At 32.3% G+C, this 27,450-nt stretch overlaps 5 protein-coding genes and 1 non-coding gene across 9 annotated transcripts; 2 read left to right on the top strand and 4 right to left on the bottom strand.

The window, feature by feature from the left end:
* Nucleotides 1–344: 344 nt before the first annotated feature.
* LOC110668480 (uncharacterized) lies at nucleotides 345–5,120 on the bottom strand. Of its 2 annotated transcripts, XM_021829739.2 has the most exons (15): nucleotides 4,747–5,120; nucleotides 4,500–4,652; nucleotides 4,277–4,375; nucleotides 3,761–3,862; nucleotides 3,543–3,686; nucleotides 3,226–3,320; nucleotides 3,001–3,130; nucleotides 2,822–2,926; nucleotides 1,840–1,890; nucleotides 1,661–1,767; nucleotides 1,507–1,558; nucleotides 1,078–1,167; nucleotides 901–985; nucleotides 766–830; nucleotides 345–666 (listed from the first exon to the last, which is right to left on the bottom strand). In XM_021829739.2, exons 1-15 carry the CDS (start codon nucleotides 4,837–4,839, stop codon nucleotides 580–582), a joined length of 1,458 nt encoding a protein of 485 aa, XP_021685431.1. In that variant the 5' UTR covers nucleotides 4,840–5,120; the 3' UTR covers nucleotides 345–579. The 2 variants fall into 2 exon arrangements, with proteins under 2 accessions (XP_021685431.1, XP_021685433.1); XM_021829741.2 differs by lacking the exon at nucleotides 1,840–1,890 and having other exon boundaries at nucleotides 4,747–5,115.
* A 917-nt stretch (nucleotides 5,121–6,037) lies between these two features.
* Nucleotides 6,038–7,493, bottom strand: LOC110668454 (glutathione S-transferase U17). The gene is made up of 2 exons (XM_021829681.2): nucleotides 7,053–7,493; nucleotides 6,038–6,706 (listed from the first exon to the last, which is right to left on the bottom strand). Exons 1-2 carry the CDS (start codon nucleotides 7,368–7,370, stop codon nucleotides 6,329–6,331), a joined length of 696 nt encoding a protein of 231 aa, XP_021685373.1. The 5' UTR covers nucleotides 7,371–7,493; the 3' UTR covers nucleotides 6,038–6,328.
* A 1,212-nt stretch (nucleotides 7,494–8,705) lies between these two features.
* Nucleotides 8,706–8,776, bottom strand: TRNAG-GCC (transfer RNA glycine (anticodon GCC)). Its single transcript has one exon. It is a non-coding gene; the product is annotated as a tRNA-Gly (tRNA).
* A 1,688-nt stretch (nucleotides 8,777–10,464) lies between these two features.
* On the top strand, nucleotides 10,465–11,894 carry LOC110668483 (uncharacterized). Its single transcript, XM_021829747.2, has 2 exons — nucleotides 10,465–11,465; nucleotides 11,560–11,894. Exons 1-2 carry the CDS (start codon nucleotides 10,559–10,561, stop codon nucleotides 11,610–11,612), a joined length of 960 nt encoding a protein of 319 aa, XP_021685439.2. The 5' UTR covers nucleotides 10,465–10,558; the 3' UTR covers nucleotides 11,613–11,894.
* A 913-nt stretch (nucleotides 11,895–12,807) lies between these two features.
* On the bottom strand, nucleotides 12,808–18,799 carry LOC110668481 (hydroxyproline O-galactosyltransferase GALT4). 3 transcript variants are annotated; one of them, XM_021829744.2, is made up of 7 exons: nucleotides 17,778–18,799; nucleotides 17,115–17,347; nucleotides 16,742–17,032; nucleotides 16,510–16,659; nucleotides 15,913–16,086; nucleotides 13,710–13,817; nucleotides 12,808–13,614 (listed from the first exon to the last, which is right to left on the bottom strand). In XM_021829744.2, exons 1-7 carry the CDS (start codon nucleotides 18,604–18,606, stop codon nucleotides 13,408–13,410), a joined length of 1,992 nt encoding a protein of 663 aa, XP_021685436.2. In that variant the 5' UTR covers nucleotides 18,607–18,799; the 3' UTR covers nucleotides 12,808–13,407. The 3 variants fall into 3 exon arrangements, with proteins under 3 accessions (XP_021685436.2, XP_021685437.2, XP_021685438.2); XM_021829745.2 differs by having other exon boundaries at nucleotides 16,510–16,638; XM_021829746.2 differs by lacking the exon at nucleotides 16,510–16,659.
* Nucleotides 18,800–25,270: 6,471 nt separating this feature from the next.
* On the top strand, nucleotides 25,271–26,999 carry LOC110668493 (glycerol-3-phosphate acyltransferase RAM2-like). The gene is made up of 2 exons (XM_021829759.2): nucleotides 25,271–25,879; nucleotides 25,976–26,999. Exons 1-2 carry the CDS (start codon nucleotides 25,274–25,276, stop codon nucleotides 26,873–26,875), a joined length of 1,506 nt encoding a protein of 501 aa, XP_021685451.2. The 5' UTR covers nucleotides 25,271–25,273; the 3' UTR covers nucleotides 26,876–26,999.
* The last annotated feature ends 451 nt before the right edge of the window (nucleotides 27,000–27,450 follow it).

Raw genomic sequence — 27,450 nt, 5'->3', positions numbered from 1 at the left:
CTTGAAAGCTCAGTCACTGAGCACCATATGCTCATTAATTAGAACCGACTAAATGCCACACAGCAAACATCATTTGCACCAGTGAAAATTGTTAAGATCTCACATCCATCGTATGAGTATATAAAGTGCTTTTTATATGAAATAGACAATTTATTTATTTATTTATTTTTTTTTTATAAAACGCTTTTTGAGGTAAACTTGGACATAATTCTCTATGTCCAATCTTAGCGTGTGTAATATTTGTGCTAAAATTTCACATCAATTCGATTTAGTAAATGGATAAAGTATTCTTATCAACAGAAATTATAACACTTAAAGCCATTTTGTTTCCATTGCTATGGAAGTGAAAAGAAACAAGAGAGACTTTTTTTATTCAACTTACACTTTTACATTATCTATGAGTGGAATTCTAATGGAAGCATCTGTTTTTTTGTCCAGACCATCTTAGGATGAAAATAAGCATCTTAACGAGCAGGATTTACATACATTATAAAAAAGATCAGATTCTTCGGCGAACGATGATTCCACCTTTCTAACTGCTAACAACAGCAATGCACAATAGTTGCATGTTCATACCATCTAAATGAAGTATGCAGATTCTAATGCCCTAGCCTTCTCACCAGCAACTTGAGCTTCCTGCCTGCCGGTCATTGCATAGCCCCTCTCCTGAACCAAAGATGGACAAATTAAATTCATCTATATGCACTTATGACGTATATAACCTTTTCAAGCAAGATACCAATATGTTCAAGTCAGAGCCATTACCAGCAGGCGCCACATGAAAGGGGCTCCTTCTCTCTTCTTGATACGTTTCTCAATTACTTCAATTGCTACAATTCAGGCACTAAGGTCAGATAAACACACCCAACAAGTAGATTGCAAAAGTAGGAGATATCATACCCTTGGTAGCTTGTCCAGCATTCAGCAACATATCATACCAGACTTCATTAAATACCTCAAGTTGCTCATCAGATGCTCCAATCATCTAGCATGAAGAAGTAAGAAATCATATCTTCTGGTAAAAATTCATGCAAATGCATCTAGATATAGAACGCACAGTCAGCTTGAGAATAATACCTTGCAATCATTGGCATCAAAATCAGGACCTAGTACTTCCAGCGCTTTTTTGTTGTTACCCCTCCCATACTCATACAGGGCTTCTGCAAGCTGGGAACAAGCAAAAATAAATCTATGAATTTTTAAAAGCAATTCCACCTTTTACAGTAACAGAACAAAATAATGCCAGCAGATCCAAGCTAACATAAAATCAACTGATCAAACCAAAACACAATTTACAATAGGAGCATTATGAATGGAAGAGAGCTGCAATGCAAACCCTAAAAAATTATGGTTTCCAACTGTTGCAAAAAGTAGTCAATGCCATGCCTGTCTATGCAATATGAATGCAATGCATCTAGAGTCTATACTCATCATGTATCAACTTGGAAAAGCAAAAACAAAGCAGTGAAACAAGAATGGCAAAGGAAGCAGTGAACAAGAGCAAACCAGCATTCCTCTCTGCATTCTTTGTTGCTTCTTCTTGTTCATACTACAAATTCTACACAGAAAAAGGGTGACTTGAGTGCACAGAATCAAATTGCAATGAAATAAATGCCAAACTACATAAGAAAAATATATCAACAAGGAAAGAAGCATTTACCTGGATTTCAAGCCCTTGAGTAAATCTTCTGCTTTTGATAGTTCACCAGTCTTAGCTAAGGCCCATAATATCAACAGGTCAAGGTGCCATTCCAAATGCCAGTTGGCCTAAATATTATAGTGCATACATAAATATCACAGAACAATTAGAAATGAGCATCAAGATATGAACACACATACATGCATTAGTGATATTATGAAATCACTGCCTGCGAAGCAAGGAAGATACGTCTGTAAAATAAGATCACATTGGAAATTAGTGCTTCCTTCAAGTCAGAACACAGACACTATAACTATAAGTGGTAATCTTATAAGTGATGTTTTCTCCATATGCTTTATTGTCCCGTATGCGTCTACTCCAGATTTCTGTACTCTAAGGCCTAAGACAAGGGAAATTATTATAATACTATGAACTTTAAACAAAGATCAGGTACGTAAAACACAATCAGGGATGAAAGATGTCTGCATGCCTAACAGAAAAGAAACAGCTAAATTGTTTTTGCCAAGCTTCTGCAGGCTTGCATATATCAGACGGAACATTAGAATCAAGCCACATTTCAAACAATTTAGCCATATGTGGCTTGTTCCTTGAAGAGAGCGTAACCTGAGCAATTTACTCTAAACAAGCCTGCACAGTCCTCCTAATATTTAGTTATTCTTGGCTTCTGATTCCCAGTCAAAGTAATGAAGTTTTAAATTTGTAATTTGCTAAATGCTGCCAGAAATGTAGTTCCCTAATGATTTAAAAAAAATTTAAAAAATTAAGCATAGCAACCTGCATATCAGTCACTGTTATATGTCCTTGTTCTAACAACACTGTCAAACACATCAGCAAGATCATGTTTCCAAAATTCAGCTTTTTGTTTCATTGTCCATGATAAACTGAGAGGAACCAAAATGAAGCCAGTATCAAATCCTAGCCAATTGCACCATGTTTCGTAAGGGAAGTTTCCATATAAAATTTCATAATGTCTATTATTTGGCCATCCAAGTAAAATAAAGCAGAAATACTCATCCAAATATTTTTGCTAACAGTTTCCTAAAACAACACACAAATTCGCTAAACTATAATGAAACTAATTCTTTATAGGGATCAGTCATTCATAACTTGCTTGATTACATTTTTAGGGTTTTTCAAAGCATGATGGCTTTTGTAACTTACTTCGTCTTTTACTCTATCTGCTAAGACCTTCATACGGTCCTCAAAGACATCAAGTGTATCCCGCACGTACACACGCAATAATAAACCCAAGGCATTCAAGTACACCTGAATGCACAAGAACGTTAAACCTTGTAATGCAAAAATCTGCTTTATCTGAAAAGATTTACATGCTAATATACCTCTGGAGATGTGGCATCATCTCTTTCCAACTCCTTCCAGATACGATGATCATAAACTCCTAGTACTTTTTGCATTGAAGCATGACCTTCCAAGTAACAAAGAGCTACATGCCACCAATTATGCGTCAGCCTGTAGATCAAAACAATTAAACCACCCAATGCATCAAGGAAATCAATTAATAAACTCATAATAACAGCAAGTTTAAACCACTATCTTAAACATACATAAATGATGAACAAGAATTCCAAGAAGACGAACATTCTTCCATGAACTCTACCGCTTCTTTGAAATGACACTCATACTGAAGAACATGGCATACCTGCACAAGAACCAGCACTCAATGGATAGGGCTTAGTTACTAGAGATTGTAGCTCCTTGCTAAAATTTAAATTTATATGGTAAGTTCAAGAAGCCTGAAATCATGTTCGGCCTTCTACAAGATTTTATAGAACTGTTCCATGATAAATTTTCATGTTGAAGAAATGTAAAAGGAAGCTAATACATAATTTATCAAAGAATACTAAAAACAATTAGAACTCACAGCATGTTGTGCCCAGTAATCATGCTTGTTTACTTCACATCCCTTTCTTGCAGCTTTCTCTGCATCGGCCATTCGGCCCAGCTCCAGTAATGGAAAAGCAAGCATGCCATATATATAATCTTCTTGTTCATTTTTGGGTAGAACCTATTGAAACAAAATTCTTATCAAACCCAATTATATGAAATAAACCTTAAATTCTCTGAAGAAGTAGAAAGAACCTGTTGGACAAGGCCCAGAGACAGGTCAGGTCTACCCATGTAGAAACATAACAGTTGAGCCCTTTTAAGAGAAACTAGATCTTTTGGGTAGTCATTCAAGAGCTGCAATACATAAATACAATTTGCAAATCTCGTATGAAATCAACAAATAACACGAAGCAAAAAAATTTCAGATGAAGGCTAAAGCCCATACTAAAAATGTAGTTTCACTGTCTTATAAAAACAAACTTTCAACTGATATTGTAAGTTCGGTTCAATTCGAAGAAGATGGAAAGAAGAACTTGGACTTAAAACTATAAAAAGCAATTGTCAGCAAGACAAAACTAATGATAATTACTTCATCATTTAGGGTGACTCAAGCCATATTATGCATCAAAATCCCAGTCATGTTCTTTTCCAAAATCCATTCAATTCAAACACCTAATTTTTCTTCAGAGAAAATGAATTTAACGAGTCAACTTCAGAATTGGAGGAAACAGCAGAAGTTATCAAAACTCAATAAAACAGCTCTTCTACCTTGGCATGACATTCAACAGCAACATCATCGTCTCTGTTCTCTGAAATCAAAGAATTAATCGCATCAAAAACCGCTTTTTCATATGAGGTTGCTTGTTCCTGTGTAGAAACAGAAGTTTCAATCATGAGAGGGACAAAAATCCCAGAAAAAAAAAAAAGAGTTAGGTATAGATACTTTTGAGATACTTCAGGGAAAAACAAATGCCCAAAAAGAAAGACATACAAGTCGAGACTTGGCAGCCTGGAAATGGAAAGGAGCTCGAGAAGGATCGGTAGAGCAGAGGAAATGAGCAGCTAAAAGGTTGGCTAATAAGCAATCCTGGTCATGAATAGGCGCATCCAGAATCACACGTCTCTCTCTCCCATAGCTTAGCACCTTGATGAATTAACGAAGACCAAAAACCCAGATCACAAATTCCAGATACAAAGACCCAGAAACCAATAAAGAATGGTAAGAGAGAGAAAGAAACCTGGTGATAATAAGAGTTGATGGCAGAGATGCAAGCATCGGAAGTGGTATTGACTTGGTATCCCCATCTGTCCAATTTGACACCTCCCTCCATCTCTCTGTGGTTCCAATTTCTCTCCAGTTAGCAAATGGCAATCTCTTCATGTATAAGTGTGGGTATGGTGTGGGAGGTGTCACAAGACGATGATGAGGGAAATGAGAATAAGGACAAAGCAAGCATGGTTGTGTGTCGGGGACACCAACGTTGGTTCGCTTATTAACCGTGTCCCTGTACGAATCCCATAGACTTCTTTTTTCTATCCATCTACGTTTTTGATAAATTCGTTTCTTTTATCAAATATCTATCTAGCATCAATGTCGCTCGACTGTATCAAACTCATATATTTATATTCGCAATAACATTTTCGTTAAGAAAACAGATATACTTACAAATGTGAATGGGGTTAATCTCCGAATAAATTGACTCAAAACATTTTCTACCATGTAAATCAGCTAAGCTTACTTTAACCAATATCTTCAGGAAATTACAAAAAATTTTCTACCTAACTAAGAAATTCTACTAAAAGATTAAAAAAAATATTCATATTACGCCAAAATTTTCTTTAAATCCATAAAAAAAAAAGAATTACTTTTATTTATTAAAAAAAACTAAAATAGTGGGAAAAAAAAAGTAGAAGAAAGCTAGCAACAATCCTTCAAAACCCAGCTATATAAGGAGGTTTTTTTAAAAAAATAAAATATACAAATTAGTAATGAGTATGAATCACACATAAAATTATAACAATTTGAATAATATATAAAGAGTTTATATGAGAGAAAAATAATGCTTTATTTTTTTTCATTAGTTTAAATCCTTTTATTTATTCTCATTATAATATTAAACATCTATTTTCATTTATAATATAAAACTTCTTCAAAATCCTTTTTATCTATATACTTAATTACAATTAAAAAAAAATTGTGACTGATTCAAAAAATTTAAAATATCTTAAAAATTTATCCGTCTTCCCCCTTGTACTGAAGAAGAGAGTGGATTTGTGGGTGAAATGGGGATTGAAGAGAGGGATCATAGAAGGTGGGCAGCACAAGTGGAGAGAATAAGAGGCCAACAAATCTTTTCGGCACGAGAGAGAATATTTTCCATTTTACAATTATTTTTTTATTAATTTATATTCATTAAGTTTAAAAATAGCATATCTTCGAAAATTAAAATTCAAAGACTGAGTGAAATTACTCCAAAGTCCCAACAAAAAATGGTAAATATAAAAGCTACTACTCATTGCTCATAATAATTCAAGTAAACCGAATAAATGGTAACACAAAGCTACCATCTTTCTTTATTGTCCCTACTAATTCAATTTTATTTCTGTAATATATAAGCTCTCATGGTACTACAGGCATCGTTTCAACAATCTAGCAAAGCAGAAACAGCACACTAGCTGCCTGACATTTTCATTGTTCATAGTAACTCGAATTTAGTTCTAAATAATGAAGTTTCAAGATTCATCACAATTTGAGGCAGCTTTTTCGTTCTAGCAATCAAAACAACACACTAGCTGAACAGGCATGATATGGTTACTTAATTAGGAGGACCCAGTTTTTGCAGCTCTGAATTTGGCTGCAAGAGACTTTCCAAACTCAACAAGCTTATCAATTTCTGGCATGACATCCTTCACAGCAGGATGAGCAGAGAACGTGTCAGCCCATTTTACAAGACCAGGAGTATTTGCTTCATCTAGCAGCTTCACTACATTCATCTTCTCTGAGGCTCTCAACCACCCCAAGTAGCAACCAAATGCTATGTCAAGGTACCCAATTTGGTCTCCTCCAAAGAAAGCCTTCCCTTTGCTAATCTTAACAAATGCATCCTCCAGCAGTACAAGCCCTTCAACCAATGTCCCTATAACCTGATCTCTTGCCTCTCCTTCAGCAGTTGAAAGGATTCTCAGGTTTGGGAACCACTGCATATAGATTACAGTCAAACATGAGAGGATCCATTGAAAGGTTAAATCTAAAGATTAAAGTTTTAGTAATTAATTTTGTGCTTAACCCTAATATTTAGTTGTTAATTGCCAAATGCCAAACGCAAACAAATGAAACAATTAAAAACAAACATGCCTTGGTCAATCTTGATTTACTGATCTCAAATTTCTTATTATTTTTTCCCCTCATTATCAGCAGCAACATAGTACCGTAGTAGACTCATGAAGGTTAATTAGTTATGCAGCAAAGAAGAACACCCACATCTCAAGAAATGTTATTTTGCAATAATATATAAGAAGTGGAGATAGAAATCCACTGACATACCTTCTCATCAACATAGGCACCCCAAAATCTTGCAATGGCACGATCATAAGGATCAGAAGGAAGAATAGATGGACCAGATGACCAAACCTCATCAATGTACTCAACAATGATGAGAGATTCACAAATGGGCTTACCATTGTGAATGAGAACTGGGATTTTCTTGTGGACAGGATTGGATTCAAGAAGGAGCTGACTTTTTGATCCAGGAGTTTCCTGAAGAAACTCATAATCAGCAGATTTGATGTTAAGGGCAATTCTTGGCCTCATAACATATGGGCTTGCCCGTGCTCCAAGAAGCTTGAGCTCAGTCTTAGCCATGGCTGTATTCTGAAAAGCTTTTGGGAGGAGGATGGGCTAAATAGGCATGGAATTGGAAGGGAAGGTGGGAACTTGCGATAGCGTGTGAAAGATTAGGTGATTGACGTGAAACACGATGGTCCATGCGCGGAACAGCGAGACGTTTGTTTGTCTTATTAAAAAAAATTGGATTTAAAATTTCGCAATTTTAAAAACAATTTCAATATTAATAATCAATAAGTTAAAATCCCATAAAATTCTCATAATTTTGAATTTTCATAACCATAACCATAAACATACTAATCACTCAAAGAGTTGACAGGAGTTAATTTTTGTTGATATAATCTTATATTCCAGAAATATAAATATTTTACTTTTATAAAGAGATTAGATATTTTAACTCTATTTTTAAAATTATTGAAATTTAAATTCAACCAACTTCAATGGAAGGGCGGAATTTAATTGGTGATAATTAATGTTTAATTAGAATTATTAGCTAATTCACAAGTTAACAATTGTTTTAATGACTATCAATTTGAAAATTGCAAACTGAAATCTTATACATGCTTCAATGGTAATAGGTGGTTCTAATACGAAATTAAGACTTAAAGGGAACATCCATCTACTGATATCTATATGAATAAAAACCTTCATTTTTGCAATATAAAAATAAATTTATAAGTAATTGATGTTGTTTTCCTTTTCACGGATTGATGAATCCATGGACTTGAATATAACAACAGAGACTATTAGGTGGATTAATGGACAATCACTTCAGTACTTAAATCAATATTGAAAAATTAGCTTCAAAAAGATGAGAATCTAAGTAAGAGATTTGCATGCATATAATGACCTTTATATAAGTTTTGATGTAGACTTGAGATCGTCTTTTTGTGAATGATGCAAGTGTAAATTACTTATAGTAATTCAGACTCTGTCAGGATATTTGAATATATTTTTTGAGAGACTGTAATATCAATAATAGAATATTAATAAATTTTCTTATTATTAAAATAATATAATAATTGAGAATAAATAAAAGTATTTTTAAATATTGATTAGAATGTAATTGTATGATTAACTTTTTTAATAAACTAGAAATATTTATAGAGACAAGAAATAATAAAAAGATGTGGGCTTAAATTGAAGCAAACGACTTGAATAGACGGGTCCATGTCGAAGAAGATGGGGTAAGCAACTGAGCGAGGCGTGTGGCTGAAACTCAAACAACAGAGCTCTGAAATTCCGTGCCGGGACGGTTGAGGTTTTAAATTTTTCACTTTTGAGCAGTATTACTTTTGTCAGAACTCGGAAACCGAAAGAAAATTGGCAAAAGGCAAAATAGGCGTATTACTTTGCACCAGCCGGGAATTGAACCCGGGTCTGTACCGTGGCAGGGTACTATTCTACCACTAGACCACTGGTGCTTCTATGCCTCCAGAAGAAATTTTATAGAAATTTCATAGAAGAGTGCGAATAGAATGCTAAATGTTATTACTGTACTTCAATCGGCAAACCCATGAGTTATACGTTACTAGAGAATATATAAATATAAATATATATATATATATAAAGAAAAAGATTCTCTCCACTATCTGTTGAAACCTTTCTTTTCTTCATTAATGGATACAAAGTCCTCTGGAGATGAGATGCCTGCAACTGCAAAGTGAGAAAATAAATGGTCTTATGGGGGATTAATTAACTGCTCATTAGGCATACATAGGCCTATATGGAGAATATATGTGGCTTTAATAATCTTTCTTTTCTTAATTCTATTTTCGGCGGATAAAGTTTTCTTTCTTTTTAATATTATTTTGAACATATTGTTATAAAATAATATACCACGACCAATTTTATTATTATTATTTTTTTTAGAATGGTAGTGTTTTTAATCGTGGGCTTTAATAGTGGTTTGAGATTATAATCTAATATAAGAAGAGAGAAGTCATATATAATCAGTAGTGCATATTCCAATTGTTGATCTCATAATTCTTTTGCATTTCCTGAACTGCTAAAGTGGAGTTAGTAGTAATCAAAGTGCCATAAAACAAAATGTATTCAAATAGAACTTCAATGAGAAACGAATGGAGACCCCTTTTTTTTCATAGAAATGAGAAATGTGTTAACTAATAATAATGAATTACTTAATCAAATTAATTTATACGTATAATTCTTAAAAATATCAAAATAAAAGGCTACTCTCTCCATATATAATCGTATAAGAAAATGGTACTCTCATAGCCAAAAATGAACTCCTCATATATACTAAAACATTAGAAGATCATATGTATGGGAAAGAAATCCAATGAGAAAGTGACCAAAAATACCCATGGAAAATCACCTTACGATACTATCTGTTATTTTGGCATACATGCGCATAATCCATTAAACTAATTAAGTCAACGGTCTAAAAGTAATTAGAGATCCAAACTGCGTTGGATCAATGCTTATCAACCATATAATTATTTATTAAATCAACAATATCTTTAAATTACGCAATTGCTTGAAATTTGTGCATCCGTCTCCTAACTCACGTCTAAAATTAATAAACTGCTCATCCCAATCTTCTTTGTGGAGAAACTGCTTCTTGAATGCATATGGCGTTTATGGAATATAATTGTATTAAGAAACCAGCTTAGATTCTCCATGTTCACTTCAGTTTTATCAGCCTCACATGTGCAATATGGGAGATTTACATAAAAGTCCATTCTGAAATTTAAACTCCAATCAATAAATATATTTTAATTCTAATTAACAGGTCAATTTTCTATTAAATATATAGGAGTACTTTATAAAACAGAGGCGAATGCACAACATGTACATGTAGTGAGACTTTTCGTAAAATCTGGGTTTATAAATATTTCGTAATGGTATGAAATTTTGCAAGTTCCTTTGTGTCATCCAATATATTGGCAGCCAAACCAAGAGATAATAGAATCACTAAATGCACATTTTTAAAGTAGAAAAACAAAACCATTAAGCTGGTAAATGTTACGAGAGTGATGAAAACAAGGCATCTAATAATAGAGAAAAGCAAAAAGATGATCAAAAGCTAGCCAGCATCACACCGAAAGTCACCTAACCAATCCCCGTAAAACAAAGCCACATGCCCCTTCTCCCTCTCAGTTAAGTTTCACCCTTCCTCCTTAAGGTAAGACTCTCTAATTATCTTCTTCCACAATATACATATATATTATAGGATATGACCAATGCTTCACACCTCATCAACAATTCCTCTCATCTCCTATCTTCCTTTCTGTGTAGAAATGAAGCTCAGGCACTCTTATTGTACTCCCTTCTCCATCTTATTTTTCATAACTCTCCCCTGCTTGATCTCTGCACAAGCTTGCCAGAATTCCTGCGGCAAAATACCCATCAGTTATCCATTTGGTACTGGCCTTGGCTGTGGCGATCCACGATTCCAGAAATATGTAACTTGCAATCAAGACAAGCTCACCTTGACGACCCATACTGGCTGCTATCCTGTCACCAACATAGACTACACCAATCAAGTTATATACATCTCAGATCCTTCTATGTCAACCTGTGCTTGCACCCAACCAAGCAAAGGCTTTGGCCTGGACTGGGATGCCCCTTTCTCTTTTCATGATGATACTGTCTTTACATTGCTCGACTGCTCCACCACTTCGTCGCCTATTTACAAAACTAATGGCTATAGTGATAATAATGGCACCGCAGTCCCTCAATGTGATAGAACAGGTGCACCCATTTGCGGTTTCTTGTTCTCCTGCCAAGCTATCATCATGCTCAATCTCCCAATCTCTACTTGCTGTGTTTACACCCCGGTTGATCTCGGACCGTCATTTGAAATGGATTTACAGAAGCTGCAATGCAGTTCTTATTCTGGGTTTTATAGCTTTAGTGGTCAGGAGGCTAATCCCGAAAATTGGAAATATGGGATAGCACTAAAGTACAAGTTTAATGTGTATAATGACTATCCTAGTTCATGTGCTGATTGCGAGGGGAGCCATGGGGTTTGTGGGTATGGTGGAGCTTACAATTCTTTTATCTGTAACTGTCCTAATGGTCTGAACGCCACATCAGATTGTTTCTTTGGATATAATCATGGTTCAAGCCTTCTCAAATGGCAGACAGGTATCTCTCTTGTTTCTTTTGCAATTTATTTTGAACTCTATTTGATATTTCATGATTTCTTTCAGACTGATGTGATTTATTGGTGTTACATCAGGCAACCGGTTGATCTGTTCCTTGGCTTTCTTTCTGGTTTGGGCCTTCTTGTAGAGTGTGTGATGACGATCATCAGGGGATGGAATTCTAGACCCGCAAGTAAATTGAAAATTCTGTTTAGCCAAGGTTATTGTTTGCATGAAGAGCACAATTACGCCGGTTGTATGTAAGAAATTTCCAAAAGCCAATAGTTTCACTTTTCTTTTTGAACTTTTCAGTCTCTGTTTTGGTAAAGAATACATGGCAGTGGGATATCTATATTTTATGACTCATTTCAGAAAGTAACTTAAACTTTAGTCTCCCAAGTCTTGAATTGAAACAATGAATTCTTTTAAATGTGCGTGAGACAATGAACAATATATATATATATATATATATTTATATTTTCTTAGTATGAGAGAACCTACCTATATTCCATTTTTAAGCATATTACATAAACGAGACAGAATCATGCAATAAGCCTTCAATTTTGCGCATACTTAGTTGAGAAGTAATTGTGATCCAGCTAGCAATTGTGGGCCTGTGTAGCATAGAGGTTGTGACTTGGAATATGGTTCTTTCTTTTGAAAGCTTGTATCCACCAAGAGAGAATCATTCTCACTATAAAGTTTCTTTTTTTCTCAGGCCCTTCTTTGTCAAGCTCCACAAACAGATGAAGAAGCTTTATACCTATTGTTTTGTTCTCAAATAATTAGCATCACCACTTAAACAATAGCCAACTTCCCACTTAACAAGTTAAAATCAACCACAAATTTACGAAGGAATAAAAGCTCAAATTCACCTTTTAGTTATTAATCAATGTCAAATTTAACTTTAACAATTTCATTTGAATAAATCATATTTTATGATCCAATTAGGAATTAGTTACTTCATCGATTAGTTTCAACAAATTATTATTATTTTTTTATTATTTTTTTAACATAATCTTTTAACTTAAAAAAATAATAAATTATTCAGTACTTCGAATGCATGTGCCCTAAAAAATTATGTCGGCCGGTTTTACCGAGTACAAAGTTGGATCTGATTATCAAAAAAACCCATAACCTAAAATATCTATTTTCCTCCTTGCCTTTCTCATCTCCCAAACAGTGAAATAGGAAAAACAAGCATGTGCCTAATTTCCTTTTCTCCTCTTATGCATCAGCTTGTTGGCTCTGAATTCTGAAAGCATGAATTCTATGGAACAAACAAAATGAAAGAAAAAGTAATAAAGATGTATGGTAGTTCATAGTGAGCGTATTCAACAGAGGGAATCTCAAATGTGGGGTTTTCTTTTTCTTTTTTTTTTATTAAGAAAAAGAAGAATCTCAAATGGGTTGATGAAATACATCAATCTTTTTCTAAACAGCCCAGAGTCTCATGCCATATGTTTCAGATTTGATTGCACATCGCAATCAATCCAGGCCCATACTTCGAACATCACCTTCCCAATGAAAATCAACAATATAATAATAACAAAGGCAATGTCCAAGGATACTCTCCACATCCTAGACAGAAACTAATGGAGAGAAACCACAATGTTTTCAATTCTTCCACTCCTATGCTTTCCCGCTATAGATTACAAAACCAGGAACTCTTCTATAAATTGTACAGCCCCTCTAGCAAGATTACTGCTAGGACAATCTACAGCACCAGGGGAAATCATTTGTGGCTACTTGAAACAACAAAAAGGAACTTTAGAGTGACGAATGTACACAATGAGGATCCGAAACCCAGTATGTCTTAAATCGCTCTGAATATACACAGAGATTTACTATGACTGCAAAAACTTGTTTCTTGGGGTTTCTTTCTTTTTCCTCTCAGAATTACCATAATGAGGCTGAACACTATCATTATGTTCATACAAGTATCATCTCATATTGCAGCATTGGGGTTTTCCCTGATGTAATTTTTCCCAGAGGCATAACATCTGCCTTGGAGATTGGTAATGCGCAGTGTAATAATCTTCAGTGCATCCATACTGGCAAAACTTAAGGCTGTGCACGTACTCTACAGGTTTTGAACCGTTGAACTTTTCCACCCATATTCCCATGCTCACATCTTCCATCTTAAACAACTGCACGTGAATTCAGATGATCATATGACTACCACCAAAATGCACACAATCATGAGAGAGAGAGAGAGAGAGAGAGAGAAATTAACATAACATACTCTCAACTGATGACTTTGAAACTCGGCCACAACAAATTGTGCAATGTCCGATGAGATAATATAGCCTGGACCATTTGCATAGGGTGGGTACTCTTCTGCTGGCCATTCCTGAATCAGTAACATTAATATATACATATTCAGCAATTGGCCAAGTATGATAAATTACACTATGTACTTTCACTGAAAAGTCTGGTGGCACTCAAAACTTTTATTTCAGCCTATCAAACACTTTAACTTCTATTTTTATATATATTAAATGTAAATTTATTTGGTCAATGAATCATGTCAACACACAGGTAAAATAAGTAAAAACGACTCTAAAAATATTGACATAGTCTTTTAACAATATTAATTTAATTAAAAATTTTCATTTGAAAACAATATAAATGTGAAAGATATGTTGAAAAATAAGTTAAAAAGTCAACAAATAAAAAGAGTGATATCAACATTTTTGTTGTGTCAATATGCCTATGGTAAATGAACCAAAAATTTGTTCAACTAATGGCCTATTGGTTCAAAAAATAAAAGTATAAGGACCAAATAGAACATAATAAAAATGCTTCTAGACTTTTCAGGTACAGTTCAAGTGCCAGTGTATGCATTTGGCTGGAATTGGCAATAAATCATACTCCCTTGAGATAAGAGAGCAAAATAAATAGGCATTGAAAAGCTATGCACATTTGTAGGTATAAAAGGGAAATGCTCATATCATCTATTTCAGCTCAACCAAGGAGAAGCAGACAACTATTTTTATCCAAAATCCAAATATGAGTAAATTGCACCTGTTGTCCCTAAACTTAGAGTGTTATAACAATATCATCATTCAATTTGTGAGACAAAACCCTATGAATTTTAATTTGAGTAATATGAAACCCTTTCAACTTATTATTGCTAGTTTGTTGATTAATTTGCCAACGTGACAGGTAATTTGAAAAAAAAAAAAAATTAGAATTGATATGTTTACCCCTCACCTAACCTACGAGGTCCCTCTCCCATCCCCTTCCCTTCCCCTCCTTTATCCCCTTCTCTCTCACCTCTCCCCCTCACCATGAACATGGCCTCTTCCAAAGCCCTCAGACCACTCTCTTGTTCTCTCCCATTTCTTTCCTCATCCCACTTTGTGTTTTCATCATGGCCTCGGCGTTCTCATCATCAAAGTAGAAATGATATCGTCTCCCTGGCACCACTGCAGCTCTGCCTCATACGCTTTCCCCCACCGCTAGAACAGTCATTGTAAATATCTGCATGTTCTTCTGCCCACTCCAACCTCTGCACTACTACTTTGACTGCTCCCACACCACCCTCATCGAGCCAATTGAGGTTGCTAGGTTCAGCCACTACATACTCATTGCCTGCTCAGCTGGCTTTCTTCTCTCCCCAACTTGAATAAAGCATCTCCCATTTTCTTTCCTTCTCTTTCACTCGTAATAATCTCTTCAGTGGTGTGGTTCAGCTTGCTATAAGGAATGATAAGGAGAAAGCTTCTGGTCTCTATTACCACAGCCACTGGTGGTTTGCTGCCTAAAATTTACCGGACTTTCCTTCCCAAGAAAATTGGTAAGGGCAAAGACTGCTTCTCAAGAGTTCTCAGATTGCATGCTACATATTTGGAAAATTTTCCCTTTTTTTCTTTTTTTTTTTTGTGTGTGTGTGTTTGTTTTACTTAGCTTGTGTGTAAATAGCTTTCATATTAATTTGGATTTATACTTGGATTTGGTTGTGAAATTATATATGGGTTTTGTATTTTTCCAATTGATTGTCTGTTGTATGAATTAGAGTAATTGGCTTGTTAATTGTTTGGACTGTAATTGGAATAGGATAATTTACAGTCAGTGTTATGGTTCTTGTTGTTCAACTAAATGTAGAGTAGATATTTAAAAGAGAAAAGAAAGATAACAAGAAAAAAAATCACTTTTCTTTCTACATCCAGATAATGAAATATTAAAAGCAACATGATACAGATTGGAAGATAGTTTGTAACAAATTATATTATCATATCAATTTAGACTTAGATTCAACTCTATCACAAAGCAAATAAGATAAGGAACTAAACTGCAACATTGAGATGAATGGGAAAAAAAGAAAAAGATCACTTTTCTTCCTACATCCAACACCAACTGAGGGTAGAGATTTAAAACAAGCATAATAAGCAAGCACAAAATGACTAATTACTGCATTCTCCAAGGATTTGCGGAACGCATACCTCGTATGTCACTGCCCATTTTCCACTGCGGAAAACCTTGTGGTAGTAGTTAATATTTCCAATATAGAGGCTTCCATCTCTTGGCACCTTCTTTGCCTCCTGTATCATGGCCTCCACCCTGACAAAAGTGTCATCATCACACTTCATGATATACTTTGCAGCCATATTGTGAACCTATCAAAGATCAAAAGAACAAGAAAATATATAAAATTCTACTTACTACTTGGTAAGGGATGTGGAAGTGAAATAAAGAGAATAATTACTCATAATGTATAAAACATATAGAGTTTGGTCATGTGAAGTGTAAACATACGGAGGCTCTAGTTAGACAAGTAGAGCACATTAGGCTAGAGTATAGAAAGAAAAGAAGGGGTAGACCTAAACTGACTTGGAGAAAAGTAGTACAACATGACCTAGAAGCATTACAGATTTTCGAGGATTTAATCCAAAATCGTTTAGAGTGGAAAAAGAGAATCTATATAGCCGACTCCAAATTTTTGGGATAAAGACTTAGTTGAGTTGAGTTGAATGTATAAAACATATAAACACTTGGCAAACAAGGATGAAACAGTAAGCAACAATTGATCAATCACTCACCCCATATTCACATATTGCAACTGTCTTCAATACAACAAGGTCATAATTATCCATGTATGGAACTATAACAATATCACCAAAAAAATCTGCTTCTTTCTTTAGCTGTGCATTTATTTCCTTTCCTCCATTCTGTTGAATAAAAAATATAGTCTAGCAACTTTTAGTATTTTTTGCCCTATATTAAAGCAAAAAGAGCTGTAAAGCTAAACATGACTTCATATTCCACCCTCACCAGTGCTACAAAAAACCGAGCCGCCACTTTTGAAGATCTTATCAGCTTATGCTGCATCCAGGTTTTCCTTACAGCCATCCGCTCAGCAAAATGGTTGCCAGCAGAGAGGATACCGATGAAGAGCTCAACTTGCCCGTCAAGAAGAGGTGGTGCTTGCCACTTCCTGAACATCTCAAGATGCTGCTGCGGTGCAACACTTGGATGTAAGGAAGGTAAGGAAGCAGCAAAAACAGAATGCACATCAACATCCCCATTCAAATATAATCCAGTGGCATCCTCTAGAACAAATCCCTATAAACATTACAAAGAGTTAAAAGATTATCAGCATTTGTCAAACGATTAGGAATTTTTGCGAGTTTACAAAGTTACTCACAGTGCGATATGGAAAAGAAGTGATATGTCTCCCGTCAACATTGATGTGATAACCTTCCAAGCCAGTACTCAAAGTAAGAACAAATAACTTGCCCTCAGCAAAAGGGAATGGCCAGTTGAACGAGATCTTCCTTTGTCGTCCTATCAGTCTATTCAACCACCATGCGACTTTTGAATCTTCTGAATTAGAATCATCATCACGAAGCCATTTCTCGCATTTCACCAGCCCATCAACTTTACAAAACCAGGGGGAAAAAAATAGCAATCGTGGTTAATGTCCCACTAATACTAGAAGGTTAAAGAGTTGAAACTGAATCACAAGGGGTAGAAAAAGGACAGAGAGAGCATATCGAACAGCTAAATTGGAAAAATCATCGAAAGCGCGTGACTAAAAAATTATAAAACAGACAAGAAGCATTAAAACAAGACAGACAGATAATTCCACAAAGGCCCTTGACAAACAATGAAATCAATTCCCCATTACTGAATAATTTGACAGCCACAGTAATAAAGAAAACTACACTGTCAACTCTAAACACAGATCATATCAGTAACATATTGGAATCACCCTCGAATATGGTCTGCATGTAAACTCCTACTGAATACAGTTCAATGCACTCAAATTGCATTAGAAACAAATGCATACCAAAGCAAATTCACCCACCAGTGTCCTCATCGGCCTGAGAACTCCACCCCTCGCATCTCAACGGAGTTCCCCATTGCATTCTATAGCAAGTGTTATGCTCTATAACAGGTTTCCCACTCCAATCACCTTTCAATCTCGGGTTGAAATGGAGAATTCTTGGTGATTCCTCTCCATCAACGGTCATCAACCTCAGTAACTCCATCATGAACTGGGACACCATCAGTGCCTCCTCCCCCTCCTTCAGCAACGCTATTTGCGGGTCCTTCTCCAGGTGGGCCCACCTCGGACTCCCCACCACCGTTATGTGGGACCCCAGAGTCAGTCCGCAGGGGAGCTCTATGATCCGCTTACGAGCGGAAAACTCCGAACTGGATAAAGCCATAGACACCGGGCAATGTTCAATGCGATTCTCGACGTTGATAGGGTCGGCTTGAACTTTACCCGACTCCAACTCTTCCCAGAGCTTCTTCCCAGCGAGCCACGCCTGTTTAGCGGCCTTGTGTAGGGCAGAGAGTTCATCGACAGCGTCAGCAGCATCGAAAATAGACTCATTGAAGAACAGACCAGATAATCTTTTCGTCTCTCGCACTCGCCTTTCAGGGATCCGGAGAAAGACCCGATGAGGATCCAACACCGTTCGAGTTGCTTCATCATCGTCGGCCAATATGGGCCTAGGCAAGGCGTCGATGAGAGAGCCATCGCCGGGCACCGACCCATAGCCGGTTTTGAAAATGAGAGGGATTTCAAGGCTCATGAAGAGCAAGTATACAAGAAGGACGGCCATTAAAGCCTGAATCAATGTGAGTCGAGTCATTGGGACTGAAGACTCGACCTTGACTCGCTTCATTGTCGGTGAGTGGACAGCAAGTTAAATGATCAAAAGGGTCTCTTTTAAACCTAAATTTCGAGGAAGCTACTTGTAGTGCTTCACTCTGCATAACACTCGCAGTGAAACGCATACACCCTTTGGCAGGAAGAGAAAGAAAATGCCATAAACCGCTGGAAATCTCCGGTGAGTATCTGTAGCTATTAGCATTAAAACGACGCGTGTTTCATGATCTTATGCTATTCCGAGTTTCTTTTTTAAAAAAAATATTTATTTATTTTGTATAATATAATTAAAATATTTTAAATAGATTACAAATTAATAATGTTAATGATAAATAATTATTTTTTAATTATTTATAATAATAATAACAATTAATTAGTTTCCATAAAAAAAAAAGGTAGTTAGTGTGAGGAACATTTATTTGGCCACAGTCTTCCCATTGATAAGTGCTTTAGGATTTATTTATTTAAATTAAGAATTTAAGATAATAAAAAAGTTAGTATATTGGATTAATGAGAATTGAAACTCGGAAGACCGTTGGGAAGTCAATTTGAAGAGGGTGGGTTGGTGGGGCTTTTAATCGTTGACTTGAATCTGTCTCTTTTTATGCAATTATTTTTCTTTTATGAGTTTAAATTATTAGATTTAAAACACAAAACCTTTGTATTTCTTTTTCTTTAGAAAGACGAAGTCTCATAACTTTCCTGTCACTTGTCAATATCATGCAACCAAAGACAAATTACAAAAACCATATTAATATTTGATCATTTACATATTTTTAATATATTTATTTTAATTTATAAATTATTTATAATTATTTATAAATAATAAATTACTTAATATTTAATTTAATTTATAAATTAAAAATTACTTAAAATAAATTAAAAATCATAAAATATCCTTATTTATAATTTATTTATTTATTTTAAAAATTATATTTTAATTAAATAAAAAATTATATTATTTTAATAATTTTTTAAAATATTAAGACTGTTCTCCTTTTAACAATTATCACATTTAATGATGCACTTTTTTTTATTATTTTAATAAATTCAATTACTTTTAAACACTTAAATTATTTAAATAATTTTATTAAATAATTAATTATTATTTTTAAATTAACTTATAAATTTAAAAATAAAATTTAAAATAAAAATTATAAAATAAATAGTTAAATTAAATAAATAATAGTTTCTTTCACTAAAATTTTTATCACTGAATTTAGAATTTATTATAAAAATATTTTTAAAAATTAGAAAATTATTATGAAATTTAAATTATTTATAAAAATAATGTGATGTGTTAAAAAAATCAATTGAATTAATATTTTTATATTAATATTATATTATTCGTCAGATGATGATTGGGCCCAACACATCAATCAATAAACATTAATTTGACCAGCGAACTTATTACGTGGGCAAATTTTTTTCCTTTTTCAGAAAATGAAGAGAAAAAAAAAATATTTACTTATGATAAGAGTATTATTAAATAAATTTATATACATTAAAATTAATTATTTGATTGAATTATTTTTTTGAAACACATTTTCTCATATTAACTTAATATATTTGAAATAATTATTAATATTTTAATAAAATTATGTTTTTTTATTTTAACAAAATTTTGTTTTTTCATAAACTACTGTAAAAGTTTTAGATAAATTATCATCTTTGGTGATTGAATATTTTTAACGAGAATATTTATTTTGATAGCGATTTCATCCAATCAAATAATATCTAAATTAAATTTTCAAAAAAAAAAATCACATATATTTCATAGTATTGCATATTGCAATAATTAGTAGACCTAATCCAACTAATTTGAAATAGACATTAGAAAATGATTTCATGTGACATAACAATAGGAAAGCTAAAACCATGAAATTGATGTGGATGTAGACTTGGCCTTAGGGGGAGAAATCAGAAAAGTCATTGTTTTAATTGTATTTTTTAAACATCAATTTAATTAGATAAATATTAAATTAAGAATAAATAAAATGGAATTTCAATTTATTCAGTGATGGATTTAGATTTTTTTTTTTTTTTTTTTAGAAATTTAGAGAGGAACAGATTTAAAAATCAAGTTAAAGAAAAAGCTATTAATATACAGACGGGTTTATTGAATTTCAAGGAAGTATTTTTAGTGAAGGAATGAGAAAATTTTAATTTATATTTCATCTCATAGTTTTGAAAGTTAGAATAGAACTTGTGAATAGGAAGAAAAAGTCAAAAACTCAGAAAAGAATTGAAGGAGATCCACCGTATAAACTTTTTTATTTTTTATAATATTTATAATTATATTTTTAATATTTAATTTAATTTTATAATTTATATAAATTTAAAATTATTAGAATTTAAAATTTAAATGTCTGTACAATTTTAAATTATATATATATCTAATTTTTTTAGTTATACTTGCATTTAAAATCTATTTAATTAAATTTTTATAATGATATAATTTTAAATAAAATTTTATAAAAATACTTTAATGATTTATATTATTTACAAAAATAAAAATATATATTTATTTATATAAATAACTTTTTTAATGAATTCAAATAAATTTTTATTTCCGTCTTATAATTATTTATGTAAAAATATTTCAATACAATTATATTTGAATTTATATAAAAGAATAGAAAAAGAAATTAATTTTTGTTAACAAAGCATATGAATTATTTTATTAATGTTTTTAAAATTTTCATTTGATTCAATTTCTTATAAGTCATACAAAATAAATTTATATTTTTCTTAATTGTAGATATATTTCTAGAATTTTTAATTATTACATTAATATATAAATTAGCTTATATAAATACTATTAATTGATAAGTAATATATATTGATACACGTCCGTAAGTGCACGGAATCGTATAAGTAATAAATGGTGAGTAGAATATCATTTTCATTAGGATTGTATTTAATTACCCTAATTTATGTTAATTTTACTAATATCTAGGCTATCAAATTTGATTAAATTCAATCAATTAAAATTGAACTAAAGATGGAATTAACTAATAAAAGCAATAAAATTTTGTGTTTAAATTCAAATAAAGATGGCTAGGGATATGATTTCACTTGATTAATAATTAATCTTAACCAATTTTATCTAATAATCAATTTTAACTACTTTTGCAAGGATTAATAATCAAAAGCATTTGATAATCCCTTCCTAGCATCATCAAACCTTCTAATTAAAGAATTAATCCTTATTTTTCAATAGAGAATTACTCAATTAATTAGAGTATTAAGAAAAATACTATTTCAATAAAACCCCATAGACTCAATCTTAGTTTCAACTCTTAATTGAAATCTATGATAATTGTTGTCAAATCAAACTGATAATCATATTTTTCAACCATAGATTATAAATCTAACATCATTCAAATAGTTGGCCAAGATACTCAAAAGTATTAAACTCAAAAATAATAACTATTAGCAAATTAAAAAAAAACTAGATCAAAATCTATATATTATATCAAGTCAAACTATATCAAATCTCGAGCTAAAATATTTAATCACTCATTTTCTAAAGTATCAACTCAAAATCAATAAAATTAAATTCAAACATCAAATTAACAAATGAGTTCAAATAAAAGAAAAGAAAGGAAAAGCATTTAATTAATAAACTCTAAGTGTGCTTGATGAAGAACTCTTACTGTAGCTTCCCAATGCTCTAAGAAAACCCTCTCCAATTCTTATTTACAATGAAATTTTTGGAGTGTTTGGCTGGTAAGAGACCTCAAAAAAAAAAAGAAAAAGTCTTCTCCCTCTCCTCCTTTCCCAAAATTTTCAACTAACTTCAATTTTTTACTCTTCCCCTTGATTGGATGAGGTGTCATAAGCTCATTGGGTGAAAAAATACCCATAAAGATCATATTATGACCAACAATGCGTGTAGGAAGCAATCTCATGACTGGCCATTCGCCCTGTTATCATCCCACAGGTAATCATTATTGTTTCTTCAATATCATAGGCAATTATAAGAATCTCATAGCTGGCTATGAGATATTCTGCCAAAATTAGGCTTTATCCAATTCTTTACTCTTATTTATAAATTTTCCTTAAAAATAACTAATATGAATTAAAATGAAATAAATTGACTTTTAGTTAAATAAAACTATAAAATGTAATTAAAATTAATTAAAAGCTAAATATTTGCATGAATTGATACAATTAACTCTATAGAAACACTCTCTCTCTCTCTATATATATATATATTAAAATTATATGAATCTACAAGTTTTAAATAATATATAATTACGTATAAAATATAAAAAAATAAATTATACATATGAGAATAATATTTAAATAGATAAATATATATATTATTTACAAAATTAATAATTAACTAGAATATGTTAAATTTGAATTTAATTACAAAATTAATATAACCAATAGGATGATTATAATTTATAATACTGATTTGTTTATTTTAAAATGATATATTATTAAAAGTTTAAAAATATTAATATCTGTATATATCAAAAAATATTTTTAATTTTTTTAATACTATAATGTTATGCTAACTTGGTAAATAATAAATATGTATAAAAAAATTAAAAATCATATTTTGAATATAAAATTATTATTTTAATTTAATAAATTTATATTTAAATATAAATATAAATTGATAATTTGATTAAAAAAAGTTACAATTTTCATATAAATATAAATATTATATTATTTAATTAAATTTTTATTTATATGGATCAACAACTTCTTTTATTCAAATTTGACATTTACTTTTAAAAAAATAACTATAAAAAATTTAATTTAAAAATACATTATAAATTAGTTTAATAAAATATTTTATTATAAATCGAATAATTGTTTATACAATTTTTACTATAATTATTTTAATTAAAAATAATAATTTATTAACGTTAGTATTTTTGTTTTATTTTATTAGCATTGATTTTTTTATTTTTTATATAAAAAAATATTTTAGTTATTAATTTATTATTTATAAATAAATTATTAGTATTAATATACTTTTCAATCTTATTTTTAAAATTTTTATCCGTATCATAAAAACATATAAAATTACGTAAAATATTATATATTAAATAAAAATTAATAATATTAATACTTATTGATATGGATGTGCATAATTAATTTTATTAAATAAAAATATAAAATTAAATTAAAAATAACTAGAAATAAAAAAATAATATTATATGAAATTATATTAAATTGAATTTATTTTTTTTATTATGTGTATAAACTCTTAAATGGTATTGAAAAAATTTATATGTTTTATAAAATTAGAAAATAATAAAAACTAATTAATTTTGATAAACTTAAAACTTATGAACTAACAAAATAATAAATAGTTAATATAAAATTATAAAATTATATTATAATAATAAAATTTTCATTATAAATTTTACCTCCATAATTTTTTATTTTCACTAATATATTTTCATTTTTATTAATTTAATCGATAAGTGCATATATAATATAAATATTATGAAAAATGAAAATTTATTATATTATCATAATAATAATTAATATAATAATATTATATCATATAAAAAAATAAAAAATAATATATAAAAATATTAAATTACAAATAAATACCAAAAAAAGAGTATAATGCACGTTTAAAAAAAAAAAAACTAGTTCTCCTTAAATGTTCATCATTGTAGGTAATTGATTATTATTTTTATGATTATATATGGTGTAATAATTTTTTTTTCCTTTCATTAGTTTCAAACAGTTATTTAGGAAAATCATACATTTAATTTAAACTAAAAATTATTCAATTTAAATTTTGATATATTTGATTTGTTTTGGTTTTAAAATTAAATATTAAATTAGTTTTATTTACTTTAATTTTTCAGATTTAAAAACTGAAATAACTAAATTACATTTTTAATGCATTTTTATCTAAATTAAATCAAAATGCAATAATTAAAAAAACTTAAATATTAATAACCCCTTAATTTTCATCTTCCTTTATTCTCCAACAAACACCCAACTCCTAAAGTGATATATATATCCTAAGTTTATATAATTAATATTAATTTTGAAAGTAATCATTGGTAAGTGTTCATTAATTAGTTACCAATGAAAATACATACATAATAATCGTATCATGATGATTAATTATGTGGGTCTCAAGCGAGTCGCATGCAAGACTATGCATAAATAAATGAACACATCAGGCCGAAAGGAAACTGGGAAAAAAAAATCCTCTGTGATCAAAGCTTAGCAGCAGGAGCAAGGTTTAGCAGCCAAGAGCAGCGAGCAAACTATAAAGTATTTACTAAGAGCTCATTCACATCGCACTCGAGAGAGAGCAACATATATTGCAAAGCCTTAGATATTATATACGACAACAATGCGACCAGCGATCAATACAAAGTTTTCTTCTTTGTTTCTTCTCTGAAAACAGTGTCCAACCCTCGGTTCTACATGGTCATCATGTTTAGAAGCACAGCAACCTCGCTAGCTCTCGTGGAAATCTCGGCGCCACTCACTGTCAAATTGCCATGGTTTTTATCATTTAAACATCCCAATTTTTGTCGTTTTCGCCTCGATTTTGTGCATGTCTCCTGTATTGCTTTTCTTTAATCCTCTATATATGCGCAATAGCTTCTTGTATAGCTGCACATAGAGCTTTCAATAATTATAATAGGTTTTACCTTCAATTAGATTTCAGGGTCATTATTGTTGTGATGGACAGCTTCCCTGCTGTGAACAAATGCGCATCCATAGGCCGAGAAAAACACACGGTGGTTGCTGACATGGATGGGACCTTGCTTATAGGCCGTAGCTCCTTCCCTTATTTTGCTCTGATAGCTTTCGAGGGCGGTGGTGTTTTTAGGCTTCTTTTCTTGCTCTTGGCCTCACCATTAGCAGGACTTCTCTATTACTTCGTTTCAGAGTCTGCTGGTGTCCAAGTTCTTATCTTTGCGTCATTTGCTGGTATGAAAGTATCCAATATTGAGTCCGTGGCACGTGCAGTGCTGCCTAAGTTCTACTCCGGTGATCTCCACCCTGAGTCGTGGCGTGTGTTCTCTTCGTGCGGGAAACGCTGCGTTCTTACAGCAAATCCCAGGATTATGGTGGAAGCATTTTTGAAGGATTTCTTGGGTTCTGATTTGGTTTTGGGTACTGAGATATCAACTTATAAAGGCAGAGCAACTGGGTTTGTTCGTAGCCCTGGGGTACTCGTGGGAAAGAACAAGGCAAACGCTCTTCACAAGGCTTTTCCAAATACTCGGCCAGAGATTGGGCTTGGAGATAGACATACTGATATTCCCTTCTTGTCTATGTGCCAGGTAATTAGCTTAATTAAATGCAAAACTTCCTTTTGACAGACATGGGAAATCAAAATATACTGTTTAAAATTAACAATTGTTCAATCTAATTGACAGGAGGGTTACCTCGTGCCACCCAAGCCAGAAGTCAGGGCAGTAACAGGTGACAAGCTCCTAAAACCCATAATCTTCCATGATAGCCGACTAGTACAGAAGCCAACACCTTTAATGGCACTAGTCATAATTCTCTGGATTCCCATAGGATTTATTCTAGCTTGCTTGCGAGTTGCAGCAGGGGCACTCCTGCCCATGCCAGTGGTCTATTATGCTTTCTGGGCACTTGGCGTCCGTGTCACCGTAAAGGGCACACCACCTCCCCCAGCCAAAAAATCCATCGGCCAATCTGGTGTCCTCTTTGTTTGCTCCCACAGAACCCTTCTTGACCCAATATTTCTCTCCACCGCCCTTGGCCGTCCTATTGCAGCAGTTACATATTCAGTTTCTCGTCTCTCTGAAATTATATCCCCCATCAAAACAGTTAGGCTCAGCCGTGATCGTGCCGCCGACGCATCAATGATCAAGAAGTTGTTAGAAGAAGGTGACTTAGCCATATGCCCTGAGGGAACTACTTGCCGGGAACCATTTCTTTTAAGGTTTTCAGCTTTGTTTGCTGAATTAACAGATCAAATTGTGCCGGTGGCTATGGTGAATCGGATGAGCATGTTTCACGGAACCACAGCTAGAGGGTGGAAAGGCATGGATCCATTTTACTTCTTCATGAACCCTAGCCCAGCATATGAAGTAACTTTCTTGAGCAAGTTGCCTCAGGAGCTGACATGCAGTTCAGGGAAGGCTAGCCATGAGGTGGCTAATTACATACAGCGGTTGATTGCAGCTACTCTTTCCTATGAGTGCACTACATTTACTAGGAAAGATAAGTACAAGGCACTTGCTGGGAACGATGGAATTGTGGTTGAGAAATCCAAGCTCAAAGCCAACAAAGCAATGGGTTGCTAATCTCACGTCATTGTTACCTTTTTTTTTTTATGCGGTTTCATGATAAGTATGTTAACTTCTAAACACCTTCATGACCCTTTTGATGTTACCATCTGATCTTCCCATTCGAATTTGGAAGTGATGAACAATTACAGCACCTTTATTTTTTTTTTCAAGAACAATTACAGCACTTTCATCCTTGTAAGAAGTGATACTGCAATGAAAGGACAAATCATATTTGTCACAACTTTTTTTTTTATTTTTCTATCATGATTGTCATAACTACGTTTTGCTCTAATTAATTTATGATGGAATATCCGATGGACAATCATGACAACATTTAAGACTTCAGTGTTCCAATCAAACTAAACAAACCTGTTAAGCTACTATTACCATCATTATTCTCGCCAGTCATCATAGTTGATTTTATTATTATTATCATTATTATTACATAATCATCTTTATTATCGATTGATCACTTTTTCATTTTATTACCACTACTCACTATTATTATCTTTATCTTTATCACTATTATTTAATTATTACTATTATTTAATTATTAATCATTATAATTATTATTACTTATTAATTATTAA

This window comes from Hevea brasiliensis, chromosome 9 (assembly GCF_030052815.1).
Source record: "Hevea brasiliensis isolate MT/VB/25A 57/8 chromosome 9, ASM3005281v1, whole genome shotgun sequence".
In the NCBI taxonomy this organism is placed as follows: Eukaryota; Viridiplantae; Streptophyta; class Magnoliopsida; order Malpighiales; family Euphorbiaceae; genus Hevea; species Hevea brasiliensis.
This window is presented reverse-complemented; position numbering and strand designations above follow the sequence as displayed.

Excerpts from the sequence above, each read along its gene's own strand:
- LOC110668493 (XM_021829759.2), top strand. The coding sequence starts at position 25,274 with ATGGACAGCTTCCCTGCTGTGAACAAATGCGCATCCATAGGCCGAGAA. Across the intron at positions 25,880-25,975 it reads CCTTCTTGTCTATGTGCCAG|GAGGGTTACCTCGTGCCACC; the intron begins GTAATTAGCTTA and ends TCTAATTGACAG.
- LOC110668481 (XM_021829744.2), bottom strand. The coding sequence starts at position 18,606 with ATGAAGCGAGTCAAGGTCGAGTCTTCAGTCCCAATGACTCGACTCACA. Across the intron at positions 13,818-15,912 it reads AATGGGCAGTGACATACGAG|GAATGGCCAGCAGAAGAGTA; the intron begins GTATGCGTTCCG and ends TTACTGATTCAG. Across the intron at positions 13,615-13,709 it reads TTCAAAGTCATCAGTTGAGA|TTGTTTAAGATGGAAGATGT; the intron begins GTATGTTATGTT and ends ATTCACGTGCAG.
- LOC110668480 (XM_021829739.2), bottom strand. The coding sequence starts at position 4,839 with ATGGAGGGAGGTGTCAAATTGGACAGATGGGGATACCAAGTCAATACC. Across the intron at positions 4,376-4,499 it reads AGGCTGCCAAGTCTCGACTT|GAACAAGCAACCTCATATGA; the intron begins GTATGTCTTTCT and ends GTTTCTACACAG. Across the intron at positions 1,559-1,660 it reads CTCAAGGGCTTGAAATCCAG|AATTTGTAGTATGAACAAGA; the intron begins GTAAATGCTTCT and ends TTTTCTGTGTAG.
- LOC110668483 (XM_021829747.2), top strand. The coding sequence starts at position 10,559 with ATGCTTCACACCTCATCAACAATTCCTCTCATCTCCTATCTTCCTTTC. Across the intron at positions 11,466-11,559 it reads CCTTCTCAAATGGCAGACAG|GCAACCGGTTGATCTGTTCC; the intron begins GTATCTCTCTTG and ends GTGTTACATCAG.
- LOC110668454 (XM_021829681.2), bottom strand. The coding sequence starts at position 7,370 with ATGGCTAAGACTGAGCTCAAGCTTCTTGGAGCACGGGCAAGCCCATAT. Across the intron at positions 6,707-7,052 it reads GTGCCTATGTTGATGAGAAG|TGGTTCCCAAACCTGAGAAT; the intron begins GTATGTCAGTGG and ends ATCTATATGCAG.